The sequence below is a fragment of the Herpailurus yagouaroundi genome, unplaced genomic scaffold (assembly GCF_014898765.1).
Source record: "Herpailurus yagouaroundi ecotype Mexico unplaced genomic scaffold, PumYag 182, whole genome shotgun sequence".
Taxonomy (NCBI): Eukaryota; Metazoa; Chordata; class Mammalia; order Carnivora; family Felidae; genus Herpailurus; species Herpailurus yagouaroundi.
Genome location: NW_024412413.1, coordinates 47,441,287 through 47,457,778, shown reverse-complemented (window position 1 = coordinate 47,457,778; position 16,492 = coordinate 47,441,287). Strand labels below are relative to the sequence as shown.

Sequence of the window (16,492 nt, the reverse complement as noted above, 5' to 3'; positions counted from 1 at the left end):
AGAAAAACATCACTTAATTCAGGTAAACTAAACCTTTATTGAGTGCCTGTTGTGTATCCTCCTGAAGACTAAAGGCAGAGGATGCAAAGATGACTATGACACAGACCCTGTCTCTGAGGAGTTTATATTCTAGTTGGGAAAGACTGTGTTGTATGAAAGAAGATCTTTTATGGAAAGCAATAATGGCACACTTTACCAGTAGTGGAAGGAGAACAAGTATGCAGGAACAATAGTTTTACACTAAACTACATGTTTTTGAGATCAGTTACTTCTACCAGTGTATCCAGTAAGTTGGTTCTCCAAGCACATCAAATAGTGCCCTTAATCTCTGTTTTCCTCCAGACTTATGTGTACATTCTTTGCTTTTTGTTTTTTAATTCATCTGTTTAAGACATTATGGTTCTCAGTTATTCATGGAGGGACTTCAGGAACATTTTCAAATAAAGGTTAAACTCAGAAAAATGAAAGTAGTGTTTGTTTTTAAACATATTGTTGTTTTATATGAGGAGGTCAAAAGTATACACTTCTGTTTTTCTTCATCTGGAAGTTAGTGTTCTCTTACTGTATATCTAAAATTATTTTCTATGTACCCAGTATGTCTGGATTTGGAATGAACAGGAATCAGGCATTTGGAATGAATAACTCCTTATCAAGTAACATTTTTAATGGAACAGGTAAGCTTATTCTGGAGGTAGTACCCTATAAAAAATATGGTAGATCTTTGAAATATGAAGCAATTCAACATACTGGTCTTAAAATATTACTAGATTTTTGTGTTAAACTGGTAGAATTTAATTTAGTGAGAATTTGACAGGAATAGGGTTTAATTCAAGTGAATAGTTGAGAGATATTTAAATATATTTTTTCACTTGATGTGGTAATAGCATAGTGTTATAACTTCAGAATTATTTCCTTAATACCTAGAGAAAGCCCCTGAACATTACCCTAGTCTGTATTTATGCTTCAGAATTTTTTTTGCTTCAAGAGCGTTTCCTATCCTCAGTCCTGTCACTACAGTCTAATTTAGGTTGAGTGTTACAGCATTCTGGTTATAGGGACCCAGATTGAAGAAACCTTTAAAATTTTATTGGAGCACTTAACAACTTTTTCTTGATAATTTTAATAATACTAATTTTGGCATTTAACCCTTGGATTTTTTATCCAGTTTTATATGTAAAGTTCAGAATTTAATTACAGAGACATCTGATTTTGAATTCCTGCAGTCCATTGGTTTCTTTCTTTTATCAACTGCTTCAGAGAGAAGAGAACAGGAGGCTTAATTGCTATTCTGTTTCAGATTTCACCCTCTTCCATCCTTGCCTCCAGACCCTTTCCAGAGAAAAGAAATAAAGGACGTTGTTACGGTCATAGGAGCAAAAATGAATTGATCATTCAGAGAGAAATATATGTGAAGGAAGTGGAAGGGAAAGAATGATCAGTGAAATGAAGCATATGTGGAAGCATCAGACAAGATTTAGTAATGAAATGTCATTTGTGACTATGAGCTTTTAATTTTATGTGGTATTATATGTGTAGCAGCGTAGATTGATCAAATTAGACTTTAAAATTCCAAATTGTAGCATTTAAAACTTATAGTTTTATGTTCAAGGTGTTAAAAATGATATGCAGTACCATATTCCCACTGTTTCTGAAATGTTCCAATTTTTTCATATTTTATTATCTCTGAAATCAGACTATGTATCATAGTTTAATTGGCAAGTTATTTTTTTTTCCTAAATGGACCATAAAGTAACAGTGTGTCTGACAATGCCATCTTATATTCTGAATTACACTTTTCCACACTTCCATAAATTTTAAAATTATTTTTAAAATTCAGTTTTAACTAAACTTTAACTATTTTTAGGAAAATTGTCTCCAAGTCTTTACCTAAAAATTCAAATTTGGGGGTTTATTAAGTATTTTTTAGGTTAAAATTCTCAGATAGCATGGCAATTTTAAATTCCATCTTAGAGGACCTGAAGATGTGTATTGAAAGTTAATACATATTCAAAGTTTTTGGTTAATTTATAACTATGTAACTAACTATAATAGAATAATTCAAGAAAGATAACTTTTGTAGATTGAAACACTATAAATTTGTCCTGTTGGTCTTTTTATGTAGTAGTATCTTTTTTTAATTAAAAATTAATAAATTGCTGTTTGTTTAGAAACAGTAGATATGATTTTATCATTTACTCTTCATAATTTTAAATTATAACCTGAGTTGGATTGTTATGAGAGTGTGTTGTTTTTCTGTCAACAAAGTAATCTTGAGGTAATTAATTTCTGAGATTTTTCTAATTATGAAACTTGGAGAAAAATTCAAAATTAACTGAAAGGCCACATAAATTAAAAATGCTATAAAACATGAAAACATCAGATGAAACAAAGTTTTTAAAAAAACCCTATAGTTCAGGCTAAAACTAAGGTAGAAAATTAACTTCTTCAAAAATTAAGCATATAAGATTGTAAAAATAATAGAATAATAAAAGTTGAGAAGAAATTAAGGGGATGATTAAAATTGGCAACATAGAGGGGCCTCTACCTGGCTCAGTTAGTAGAGCATGCAAGTCTTGATCTTGGGGTTATGAGTTTGAGCCCCATGTTGGGTGTAGAGATTACTTAAAAATAAAATCTTTAAAAAACAGGCAAAGTAGAAATATTAGGTTAAATTTCAGGCTGATCTTTTTCATTTAAAATGAACAAAAATTAATTTTATTCATTTAATATATTTATTGAGCGCCTACTGTGCAATAGGTAATATAATCTTCTGGGCTTTGCATCATATTCCCATGCTTCCCAAACTCTTGCCAGACATGGGAACCCTATTTATATTGTGTCTACCCCACCTGGCTATACTCCCCAACTGCAGAAACAGACACACACACACTTGCACACACATACGTGTATATGGGACAAGTAGATCACAGGACAGAAGTCCTTAGAGTTTCTGCTCTCACTGCCTGTGTTTCAGATATGATTCTGGTCATTTGCAAGAGGCACTGTCATTATCACACCTGTGTGTAACTAAAGCTCCAAGCATCCAGATACTACCTCTGCTTTTGGATATAATGAAAAGAACAGTTACATCACAACGGTCTCTCTCTTGTTAGCTAACAAGAGAGCTATAACTTTAGAGTACCCTCCTTCACAGGGGAAATAATGTACCACATTAACTCCTTATTGTCTATCTTAAGTCTCTAGGATTTGGGGTTTTTATTATGTTAGCTACATATTGTTTGCTGAATTATTCATGAAATTCTTTTGCATGAAATAAGTCCACAAGTGTTTAATGTACACTTATACATACTTAGTACAGTGCTGTGTCTTTAGGAAGAAGGTACTGTCATTTCAAATTATACAATGGTTGGTGTTTAATAATCCCTTTAAAATGTTTGTACAGAATGCCTGGCTGGCTCAGTCAGTAGAGTATGTGGCTCTTGATCTCTGGGTTGTGAGTGCAAGCCCCATATTGGGCCGAGAGCTTATTTAAATTAAAATAAAATGTTTGTAGAACCAATAATGTTCTTTCTCATTATTTAGATGGAAGCGAAAATGTGACAGGATTGGACCTTTCAGATTTTCCAGCGTTAGCAGACCGAAACAGAAGAGAAGGAAGTGGTAACCCAACTCCATTAATAAACCCCTTGGCTGGAAGAGCTCCTTATGGTAATTAAGCTTTCTAATGATGGGTAATGGAAACTTTTCCATTGTGCACACACACACAGACATACACATTTGTGTACATATGCATGTTCATGTCTGTACACACACACACACACACACACACACACAATATGTTTTCTAATCAGAGTAGCATAATTTCGTCAAAGCTGATATATGCAAAGTGCATTTTCCTTCCAGAATACCATGATAGCAAAGTTAGATGGGAAACAGTTTGTACAGAAACCCAAAAGGAAATGTTCATTGGTATTTAGAGGTTTTCTTCTGGCATTTCTGCCTTAAGTGTAACATAATGATTAAGGTGCCTTTTCTCTTCTTAATTCATCACACATTTTTGAAGAATACATTCCTACATTCCTGGTGATTAGTAGTGACTGACCTTACATGGAATATTTTTCCTAAGCCAGTTTCTCAACCTCCACACTACTGACATTTGGGTCAGATAATTCTTTGTAAATGGGGGGTGGTGTGGGGCTGTTCTGTGCATTAGAGAATGTTATAGCAACATCCCTGGCCTCTGCCAACTTGATGCCAATAGTACCTCTCCCCACCATCGTTTTGACAACCATAGGTGTCTCTAGACATTGACACATGTCCCATGGGAGAAACAATTGCCTTCTGTTGAAAACTGCTCATAGGGTCATGGATAGTTCATGTAGACTTTTGGTCACAATTAAAGCCCTTTCTCACTGTCTCTAATAATTAAGAGATTTGGCTAAATGAAAAGGAAGGGCATGAAATGTGTGCAATAACAACTTAGACGTGAAAATTATGTAACAACAATGTAGCCATATTCTCTTTACCCATTGCACATAGTTGTTTCCTTTTGGGAGAATCTGATAGAGATCAGTAGCAGAAACAATGAACTTAGAAGCATCAGTTCATAACTTTTTTAAGATAATGGTTTCTCCCATTTTCATCCAAGAAGGATTTCTGTGCCTTTCAGAATATGAATATAAATAACAGTGTGTGGAGAAGGGAGAGTATATATTGTTAGTATTCTAAAGTTTCCAAATTAGTCTTCCAAAAATAACAAAAAAAATGATCTGCCCTGGAAGTTGAGTACCTAGCTACTTGATTCTCAGTTCAGACTCTAATGTTTTTAACCTTTCCTCATAGGTCCATTTTTTCATCCCTTTAATCATTCCCGTTGCTCTCCTTGGACCAACTCTAGTTTCTCCATATCGTTCTTGAATTGTGGAGCCCCAAACTGGATATTGTTCTCCAATAAGGGCCTGACTAATGCCAAGTATAGTGGGAGGATTACTTCCCAGTTCTTGCATGTTTTACATCTATTACATGGAGTCCAAGAAAATCTGAAATAATATGGAGTTGTTTTATAATTGATTGCAATTTGCTCACTCTGTAAGTCACTTTCAAGTAGAATACTGACATGTTCTTTTAAAATTTATTTTGTTCATTTGTATTTGACAATTAACTGGTGTTTATAATAGCTAGTCAAATATTTAAGTCAAGCTTTAAACCAAAAATTTTAATAACTATTACCAATATCAAATTGTTTTTAAGCATCTATATATGACATTAGATTTAGAATTATAGGATTACCACTTACTTCCCTTGTATTATTTTGTATATTGAGTTATTAATCAGTATATAAAAATATAGTTCTTCATTATTATCCTGAATACTAATTTTTTGAAGTGTGCTTTCATAGTGTAATAAAAAATCCTTTTGGTATGTTAGTATGAGGAAACTTTAGTTTTTTTATAATTTGTAGTAAAATAGCATAAATATGAATTAGAATTTTCTGGATTATTTTCATTACATAGTGGGAATGGTAACAAAACCAGCAAATGAGCAATCCCAGGACTTCTCAATACACAATGAAGATTTTCCAGCATTACCTGGTTCCAGCTATAAAGATCCAACGTCAAGTAATGATGACAGTAAATCTGTAAGTAACTGAGAATTATGTGTGTGAGTAATGTAGTTTTTTCCCTTCAGACTTCTCTTGTATTAACAGTTTTATAGACTATATTAAGGACTTACTAAGTACTGTTACAAAATTGTTTATCTTGAATATCTGTAATAATCTAACTTCTGAAGAATGTGGAAAACCTTTATAACTTAGAAGATAGCCTATTTTTTTCCTATTTCGTATAGGTTTGCAAATTTCTGTTGAACTTCTCAGAGTTAATTTAGACTTTTATTGTAGTCCCTGTCAGCTGGATCCCATGAAGTTTGATATTATAGCCTTCTAAGGAGCTGTGTTTTTCTTGAGTAAGTTTTCTCCTTGAAGAATCTTTATACACATTTTTATTCCTGTGTTGATTCAGCCAACTCAGCTTCCTCTTTCTGACTTAACGAATGTGTTTTATTTCTTCCACATTTCACTGAAAATAGCTTTTTTTTTTTTTTGTGATGGGAGTTTGTATGTATTGTTAAAATAGTTGATAAAGAAGATTACTGGGTAAGAATTAAATATGAATTTTAAAAGTTTATATATTCTAACTTATCCTGGAGGTTTTTATGGTGATATCATAGGCAATGTACTGTAATATTTCTCTTCTAAATTAAAGTGTTGAAGAGTGAAACTTGAAGTATATCCCAAAGCATATAGTTCTGAGATAAAGATTATTTTTCTGTGACTGAAGATCTGAGATATATAAGAATATCTTTCATATATTTTTGTCCTTTAAATACCCAAATGTGTAAAATACAGGATTTATTTGTAAACCATGGGACAGTTGTGGAAACAAAAAGTTTCATGTAGAACTTGAAAAACAGGTAATAATATACTACCAATTTAAATATAATAAAGAATGAATAGAAAGGTAACTAATACGTGTACTCAATTTTTGCACTTAACAAATTTTAATGTCACATTTAATTTTTTCCATGTTAGAATTTGAATACATCTGGCAAGACAACTTCAAGTACAGATGGACCCAAATTCCCTGGAGATAAAAGTTCAACAACGCAAAATAATAACCAGCAGAAAAAAGGGATCCAGGTGTTACCTGATGGTGGGACTTTATAAAATATGTCAAAGATATTATAGAATTCGTTTCTTTACTTTTTCCTTAAAGATACAATTACTATGTTCTTCTTATCCAGGTCGGGTTACTAACATTCCTCAAGGGATGGTGACGGACCAATTTGGAATGATTGGCCTGTTAACATTTATCAGGGCAGCAGAGACAGACCCAGGAATGGTACATCTTGCATTAGGAAGTGACTTAACAACATTAGGCCTCAATCTGAACTCTCCTGAGTAAGTTTTTTTCTTTTCTTCCACATTTGTGTATAATACTTCCTTGTGGATTTCCAGTTTTTAATTTCATGTGATCACAGTGTATTACCTGCAGCCACTCGTTGCTGTTCTCTCTTGACTCTTTGGGTCATTCCCTCTCATGTTAGCTCCTGGATCACTGTCATTTGACAGTATCATTCCCTTATAATTTGGCAGTTTCAAAATACACATATTTGATCCTTCCCGAATCCTGAGATCTTGGCTCCTTGAGTTTCTCACCTCCAAAAGTCTTAACCCTCCACCATATCTCAGCTACTTACAAAGTTATCCCTTTGACCTTGGCATTATCAGTAACTTCAGTTTCCCTGTAATTTTAAGTCTCTGCTCCCATGCCACTTCCGGTTTTCCGTCTTTCTCCCTCTAGCACTGACTCCAATAATCATTTGACTCCTTGGGATCTTCAGTCTATTGATTCTTCTACCTTTTAGTGTTCTTCAACATCCTTCTCTTCACCTGAGAAGATTTCACTTTCTTCTTACCCAGTTAAATTCTTTAGTCTTTCGTAATGGCTTTTTACATACATGCTTGACTACTTTGCCCCTCTCTTACTTTGTCATGATTTCATGGCAAAAACTACAACCCTGGTTATACTTCAGTTATTCCATTCTTGATCTGTGCTATTGAACTGGTTAAAGAAAAGCACACAACTTCACTGCCTAGTCCTCACTTCTAGGAACCTCAAAAGCGGGCTCATAATTCTGCCACCCATAATTGTAAGTGGCGTGCCTGGTCCCTTCATTCTTTTGCTCTCCTATGCAACTATTCCACACTCGTTTCTCCTAACATCTAATTACCTTTTTCCCAGTCCTTACTCTCAGATGGAGACCTTGCTTTTTTTTTTTTTTTCTTTCCTGAGTTTTTATTTAAATTCCAGTGAGTTAACTTACAGTGTAATACTAGTTTCAGGTGTAGTAGTAAGACCTTGCTTTTTTAATTTCTACTTTCCTAAGAAAGCTGGAAGTAATCAGAAGAGAATGTCAGCATAGTCCTACCACCAGATCTAATTATCTGCTACCATCTGCACCCACCTTATTCTTGTCTTTCACCCTGCTGATCCATGCTTTCTACTTAAAGTCTCTCTTGAAAACTCAAGGACATAGCTCTAACAATTTTTGCACATTGTTGGATCATTTCCGTCAGCGTACAAGTAATGCTATTACTTCCTCTATGTTAATAAAGTACATTCTTTTTGTCTAATCTCTTCCATGAATTACTGCCTTTATTTCTTTATTCTTACTTTGTGAAGAGCAAAACTCTTTTAAAAAGCCATTTTTTATCTTCCATTTGTCTTCTCCCATTCTCTGTTAAACCCATTTCAGTTAGGATTTTGCTCCCTCACCCCTTCACTAAATCTGCTCTCATTGAGGTCATCAAATTCAGTGGTCTCTTGTAGAAACTTGACCTGTCAGCAACATTTGACATAATGGATTCATTGCTTCATGCTTCTCATTGCTTTTAACTGCCAGCACCCTGGTTTGAATCACCATCCTTTCTTTCCTAGATTATACCATCAGACAGTCCCCAGGTATCCCTGATGCTCTGTGTGCCCCTCACAATCTCTTCTTTATGTAGCAGCCAGAACAATCCTTTCTGAATAAGTTAATCCTTTGCTCAGTGCCCGGTAAAGGTCTGTGGTTTCCTTATGATTAAAAACCTAAAATCTTTACAGGCCTACTCATCTCCACAGGCATGATCTGTCTCTCTCCTGCCACCACCTCAACAGCTTCTCCCTTCGTTCACTCTGTTCCAGTTTCATTGACCTTCACTGGCTTGGCTGTACCTCAGACATGTCAGTCATATGTCCACCTTAGTTTTGCTAAGTTGCTTAATTGGCTCTAGCAGTTCCCTCAGACTAGAATAGTCTTCTGCCAGGTCATGAATATGGCTGACCCCCCTCACATCTTTCAAATTTTTGTTCAAATCCTATCCTATCTTCTAAATGGAACCTAAGCTGGCTACCTAATTTAATGCAACTGATACCCCTCCTTACCCCTCCACCAACACGGAATATTATTTATTATGCACCTCCTCCTAATCCACCATCCTAACCAGAAAGTAAATTTTATGTTGTCAGTTATCTTTGTTTTGTTCGCTGATGTATCTCAAGCACCTGCAACAGTGTCAGGCATGTAATAGGCACTTAGTAAATATTTGGTGAATTTGAACTTTTGCTTTTAATAATTACTGATTTTTTCTGGCCATGTAAATGGGAAAGTAATTTTACTGGGGGCATGGTATTAATGAATTTAAAGCATTCTGAGTTGAAGTTACGTATATATGTGAATATATAACTTGTAACTTAATAGAGACACTGAGTATATATACAGCTATTTAACCGTGTTTCATTTTTCTGCTGTGTAAGTTGTAGTAAACACATCAAACGAAATTAGAAGTAAAGATACTCATTTTACTTTTGAAGTCATTTTTTTTTTGATTTCCTGAATAAAATTAGAAATTCTTTGATTCTACTTTGGATTTCAGAGTGGTTTTTTTTTTCCCTCTTATTCAGAAATCTTTACCCCAAATTTGCATCACCCTGGGCATCTTCACCTTGTCGACCTCAAGACATAGGTAGGAGAATCTATTTGTGTTCAGACCTTTTAAAAATATTTTTTAAACTGAGAATCAGTTAATAAGGCTTTTTTCATTTTATTATCCAGACTTCCATGTTCCATCTGAGTACTTAACGAACATTCACATTAGGGATAAGGTGAGTGTAGTTTATTATTCTCCTCAGTCAGCATGAATGTATCTATTTTCCAGGCACTGTTTTTCAGTTTAGACAGCATAAAGTCTTTTGAAATAATTAGCAGTGGTCTCAGGGGTATGCTTTCATGTTGCCAATTCAATTATAACAGTTTTATTTCTATTTTAATGTTTTGATGAGAATCCTGGGTTATATTTAAAGAATATGTTTTAAAAACAAAACAGTGGTAGGTTTGGTCAAATATTTCTCAGAGTTCTTAATAACAGGTTATAACCATGGTTGATGAGAATCAACTATTTTGGAAAATTTGATGAATTTCTTTCTGATATTCTCATTTTATGCCCTTGTATCAATAAGAAATACATTTTTACAAATATTACAGTGTTTTCAGTGGAACAGTGTGTACATTTAAAAGCTATGGCATTGGCTTTAAAATTTTTTTTAATTACCTAAAATTCTAGCTATAAAATAACTATTAACAGATTGAAGTTTTAACTTTTTTTTTTAACCAAAAAAAGAAAATGGTAGATACTCTTGTTGAGGGGAAAGAACTAAAATGTTCATTTCTGTTAGAAATTGTATCCCTAGATTTTGACATTGAGGAAAGATACGATTTATTAAAACTTACGTGTTACACATATGTATATAAATATGTATTGCATTATATATTTATACATAAATATAAAATATTATATATATGTGTGTGTGTACACACACACACACACACACACACACACACACACACACACACACAGGTGTTCTGTGTCTGTACCATGCAATTGCATGGTCAAATGGATGTTGATTTTGTGGACAGGCAAGTAAAGAGATATTTCTCAATATGTCTCAATACTTGAATAGATGGAAGACAAGAAGTATGGGATAGAGCTTATTTTTTCTGTTTGTGGATCGTGTGATTTTTCTGCTACATCTATCATAGGGCTTTTTTGCTCCAATTACCTAAGGGTTCCAAAGCCTTTTCTTACGGCAATTTAAGAAATACTGATTTGAGAGAATTTGTCACATTAAAAACTGCTGCTTGAATGGGGATAATATGGAGAGAGAAATTATATTCTAAGAATGTATAACAGTTAAATAAACATTTAGATGGAGGATTAGGTGAAGAGAGAAAAGTGTTTTCATTTTGGTGAGAATAAAGGCTTTTCCTAACACAAGAGTTGGAGTCTATTAAACTCAGTGTTTTATTAGAGTTTGGTTGGCGGTTAATGTTTCTGCTTTATGGAGGGACATGTGAAGCAATCATCTTTTAGTCATCCATTTAAACAAAATAAAGAGCTATCACTTTATGATTTTTGTATTTACCATATGTGATTTGGTAAAAATACATAACCAATTTGTGAATCACTGTCAGATACAGACTGAGCTAACATTTCTTACAGGTTTCCTATGTATCAGGTCCTCTTTAAGGTGCATTCGTATACAGGCACTTTATCAATTTTTACTTACATTCTTAGTAACCTTGTAGGTCTCATTTCTCCATTTTATGTGGAAGTTCAGAGACCTTAAATAACTTGGACATGGGTCATATTAGTAAATAGTGGAACCAGGACTTGAATATAACTCCTGCATCTCTGAGCATCATGTTCCACTATTGTTACTGTGTTGGGTATTAATAAACCCTCGTGTAAAACAGCATTTGGTCTTGCTGAGAAGTTTTTATATAGGTTTTATTTTATTATTATATAAACAGATGTACCAGAAATAGTTGTTAAATGACTCTAGTTATTTAAATGATAAAACTCTCCCCCTTAGGGTTATAACTACCTATGAAATCACGTAATAACAGTTATCTACTACAGAGAAGAGGGTTTGTTTATCTTGTTATTTTTACTATCGTAATAGCAATGTTAGGGTTTTCAAACTTATTTTACACTTCAGAATAATTGATTTCTCTCTTCCAGCTGGCTGCAATAAAACTTGGCCGATACGGAGAAGACCTTCTCTTCTATCTCTATTACATGAATGGAGGAGACGTATTACAACTTTTAGCTGCAGTAGAGCTGTATGTTCAAAGTATTTTCAAACACTTTTGTATTATAGTGGATCTTGTTTATTCTGAAAACTTTTTTTTTTAATGATGGCTATAGTCTGTCTTTTGTTTTTAAAGCAGAAATATTTCCATCAAGAAATAATTTGTTTTTACATTTAGTAAAATAAAGTTAATTTAGATTGAAAGTTTATATTGCTATGGTTTCATAGTCATTGTATACATAAAAGGAATTATTTCAGATTTAAATAATCCTAAATTTGTAAGAAGACAGGATTGACTTCATTCATGAATTTGGTGAATCTGATTTTTATAAATATGTGAAGTATAAGATCTGGTCGCTTCCTAACTGTGGCTCATCTTCTTATGGAACCACATAAGACAATGAATTGAATGACAATTGAATTTCATTTGACAATGAATTTCATCATTTATCTGTTGAGTATTATATGGGCAAGGCACTGTGCATATTTCTTGTGTGTTCTGAAGTATTGATAAAGTCCACATTCATTATCAGAAGCTTGTTGGCCAACTTAAATAAATTAATGTTAAGTAGTTGGCCCATTGGATACATCTTTTTTCCTGAGCATTTCTGTTTTTGCCTAATGCTCTAAGAATAAAAATTTTGTGTCATTTCTCATATGTCCAATTGGTAACATTTTGTTACCAATGGACTATTATAATAATCATGTTTACTTGAGTGAATTGTTAGTTAAAATTCATGATGTTATGGGGCACCTGGCTGGCTCAGTCGATGGAGCAAGTGACTCTTGATCTCAGGGTCCTGAGTTCAAGCCCCATGTTGGGGATAGAGATTACAAAAAGAAAATCAGGATGCTGTGATTGAGAGACCTAATTTTTTACAGATTTAAATATTTTATAATATTCCTAATAACATTTCTATAAATGACCTTGGATCAGATACTTAAAATGTAAAATTCACTGTGTTGATAATAAATTGTTTTTTTATTTTTCTATTGAGAATTTGTTTTCTCCCATGTTTTCCCCTCATTTTTTGTAACATAGAAATTGTTACCTGTTACCTTTTAATTTATTCATAAGTAAATAAATTCATTTAGTCATTCATATATCCATTACTGGCAGTTCTGTCTCATATCTCTTTTATGTTGAAAAATTACCTCACTGTATTAGTAGGAAGGTATTTGTTTATATGGAGGTTTGTTCTACCAGAGATGTTTTTTGTGGCTCATTTACCTCCTTTGGATGTTACTTCCCCAGTTTACAAGTGATATAAATCCTCATTGATTCTTGCATGAATTCTAGTGGATATCCTTTTGGCTTTTGAGAATTTAGGATCAATGAAATTTAAATAAAAAATAAAAGTAATACATTCATGAAGAGTTTTTTGAATGGATATTCTGTTTCCAACATAGTTACAAAATTATGTGAATTTGGATAGTTAAATAGACTGTATTTAGTTCCTTACAAAATAATACAGTAGTTGAGATTTTTGTTTGTTTTAATGGATGTCTCAAGTTCTGTTGAATGTTAAGAAGAACAAGAAAGGAGTGAAGTTCCTAGAACACAATGTATCTTTATTTGGTCTAAGTTTTTATCACATTGCTCATAGAGCTTTTAAGATCTCATTTTGTTTGCATGAAAAAATTTCTTTAGTTAAATAAAGATGTGTATGTTAATTAAAGAGTGTGTTTTCTGGACAAATTAAAATTATTTTCCTATATTTCACTAGGGTTGTATTTAATAACAAAGTCAGGATAAAGAAGCATCTATATTTATGTATTTTAGGTGAAACTATTTTCTGAGTAAAATTTTACAAAATGTAGAAAATGTTTGATGTGAGCCACAGGAAAGAATTAATTGTCTTTTTCTCTTAAAAATTGAAGTTTTAACCGTGATTGGAGATACCACAAAGAAGAACGAGTATGGATTACCAGGGCACCAGGCATGGAGCCAACAATGAAAACCAATACATATGAGAGGGGAACATATTACTTCTTTGACTGTCTTAACTGGAGGAAAGTAGCTAAGGTATATTTTTTTCCATGTGTAAATGTATAAATCTAGATTTTAAAAAGAAGTATCCTCTTTTATCTGTTTATATGTACCAAGACATCCATTCCAGTAATGTGCCACATGCTTGCTAAATAAGTCTTTGTCATCTTCACCTTCTTGGCTTGATTTAAACTAGGCAAGTGTCTGGAAACAACTCCTTTCACCCATAGTTAGGAAAAGGATTGCTTTACACGGCTTTTCACAAGCCGTGATAACATTTGAGATATTTTTGTGTCTACTCAGTTGTAAAATAAAGATAACCCTCTTGCAGTCCCAGTCATGTATTCTTATATTATTATTACTTTGAGCAGGTAGGAGATTTTCCTAAAACTGGTATATAAACAGATAATAGGCTTTTTAAAACACTTACACTCATTGCAGGAAAGATGCTTGAGTTTTTATTTACAAATGATATAAAGAAAGAAAATTGTAAGCATTAACCATGATTGTTCCTATGACTAGTGTGCTGAGTGTTGGAGGGAAGAAGTGGAAAAAGTTGGTTGTTTTGGTTTGCAACTTTTCCTCTCAAAAACACCTTTCTGACTGTTCCATGTGCAAAATTTTCATCAGTGTCATAGCATATTTCACATGTATGGAGTATCTCATGTATGTACTTAGTCTACCTAGTAGAGTATAACTGACATTATCTGATTTCATAACTCCAGGATTTCTTGAATGCCTTTTCCACTGATGATTCATAGGATTAAAAACTATTTAGTTTTGTTTTTTCTCAATAAATTTAAACAGAAGAAAAGTATTTCTTGACACTTCATTGGAGGATTCTTTAGTTGTTGGTTTGGGCTTTTTTTTCTTTTGAGTCAGCCTCACTAAATTGATAAGAAGGTAAGACATTTTAAGAAGACAGTGTAAAATGCTTACCAGATATTTATCACAAGAGTTTTACTTTGCAATATTTCATACAAATCTTGACAAAAGAAACAAGATGAGCTCAACTTAAAACACCAAACAAGACACACATATGAGAGGTTAAATCTTTTTTTATTATTATTAATTTTGGGTGTTTGTCAGTGGTGAGTGTTATTACTTCTCAGACCAAGTCCATATATCACCATACACTGTATTCAAGTTATTTTAACAGTTCTAATTGATATGCATATCTTGATTCAAAAGGAAGATCCGTGACCTAACCTTTTAAGTAGCAATAATGACCTTCATTACAAAATACAAGAGACATTGTATATGTTACTTGTTAAGAAGTACAGTATAGTAGAAAGCTAGATCCTTTGTATCATAGATTTGAATTTGACTCCTATTTCTGCTAGTTATGCTTTGACCATATACAAGTTTCTTTTCCATGCCTGATTCCTTATCTTTTAAATTGAAATCATATTTGCTTCTAGAGTGTCATGAAGATTAAATGAGATTACGCGCGCACACACGCGCGCGCACGCGCACACACACACACACACACAAAGGACAATGCTTGGCGTATATTGGACATGAGATATAGGGACTACCTGTGGTAGTTTGTTACAGTTTTTATCATCATTGTTCTTACAGCTTATTACTATTCTTCCAAAGATGGAAAAATAGTAACTGTTGTTAGGTCAGGTAAGTGATTCTCAAACTTTAGCTTGCATCACAATTACTTGGCAGCCTTATTAACAAGTTGCTGAGCCAATACCTCCATTGTTTCTGATTTAATAAGTCTGTAGATGGGACCTGAGGATTTGCATTTCTAACGAGTTCCCAGGTGATGCCCATGATTTTGCTGGTCTTTGTCTGAAGCTGTACTTTGAGAACTTCTCTGTCAGTTGATTCTACAGGAGAGAGAAATGTATCTTTGGGGGGGGGAAGATTCCATTAGTAAATACCTGAAGTTTTCTCTATTCCATTTGAAGCTTTTTGTTCAGTACCATTATTCCAGACAAATATACAAAAAGGAATGGATGTTTGCAGTAGATGGATATGTCATTTTACTTAAATTTTGGTTCAGTATATATGACAAATCAACTTATGTGTAAAAGTTCAGCTTGCAGAACTAAGCACTTTCCACAAAATTAGTCAGAAGCAACTTAAACATTAACAGGCCCCTTTTATTTTCCCATAAAACAATTAATTCCCCAGTCAGGTAAATGCCATTTTAAAGAAAAGTGTGTGTGTGTGTGTGTGTGTGTGTGTGTGTGTGTGTGTGTGTGTGTGTGAGAGAGAGAGAGAGAGAGAGAGAGAGAGACGTGTGTAGTGTGCCTATATAAAATAACAATTTTACCCAGCTTTATCTGACTTCTACAGTTGAGCTTTAGTCTTAACCTTTACCTTTAAAAATTTTAGCTCTGAAGTTGGAAAATAAAATTTCAGAAGTATCATTAAACTTCCTTTAAAAAATCTCTCTTGAGGTGATTGCTGGCCACTGGCATGGACACTTTTCAACAAAACTATTTCCATAGTGATGAAAGCAAGCAGAAATACTGGTTTCTACTAAGTATTAATACATAGCTCACTTCTTCTGTCATATTAAAATACAGAATCATGAACTTAAAACAGTTTTAAGTTGTATTCACAGAATAAACTTTTCACAATGGCTTTTGGTTTTTTATTTTAAAGAAGCTTTCAATGTTTTCTCAGAAAATGTTTAGGAATTAAGACATTTAGTTCCATTTATGAGAGTTTATCAACCACAGAAAATCTCTTAAAATGCCATATCCCAAGTTAACCTCAAAGTCCCCACCTGTAAACGTGGGTATGGTTTACTACTCACAGGTAAAGAACATGCATTATTAAACAACTTCAACTCATTGTTAAGAAACCTGCAGTATGAATTAGTATT

At 33.3% G+C, this 16,492-nt stretch overlaps 1 protein-coding gene across 4 annotated transcripts in view; it reads left to right on the top strand.

Moving 5' to 3' along the window:
- Positions 1 to 16,492, top strand: part of CNOT2 (CCR4-NOT transcription complex subunit 2) — a 132,111-nt gene that overhangs the window by 110,899 nt on the left and 4,720 nt on the right. For all 4 annotated transcript variants that reach the window (XM_040491438.1, XM_040491436.1, XM_040491437.1 and 1 more), the window contains 9 exons: positions 595 to 674; positions 3,544 to 3,669; positions 5,475 to 5,599; positions 6,551 to 6,671; positions 6,763 to 6,919; positions 9,468 to 9,529; positions 9,619 to 9,668; positions 11,585 to 11,685; positions 13,536 to 13,680. In XM_040491438.1, the coding sequence (XP_040347372.1) occupies positions 595 to 674; positions 3,544 to 3,669; positions 5,475 to 5,599; positions 6,551 to 6,671; positions 6,763 to 6,919; positions 9,468 to 9,529; positions 9,619 to 9,668; positions 11,585 to 11,685; positions 13,536 to 13,680 (967 nt within the window). The remainder of the gene's footprint in view (positions 1 to 594; positions 675 to 3,543; positions 3,670 to 5,474; positions 5,600 to 6,550; positions 6,672 to 6,762; positions 6,920 to 9,467; positions 9,530 to 9,618; positions 9,669 to 11,584; positions 11,686 to 13,535; positions 13,681 to 16,492) is intronic.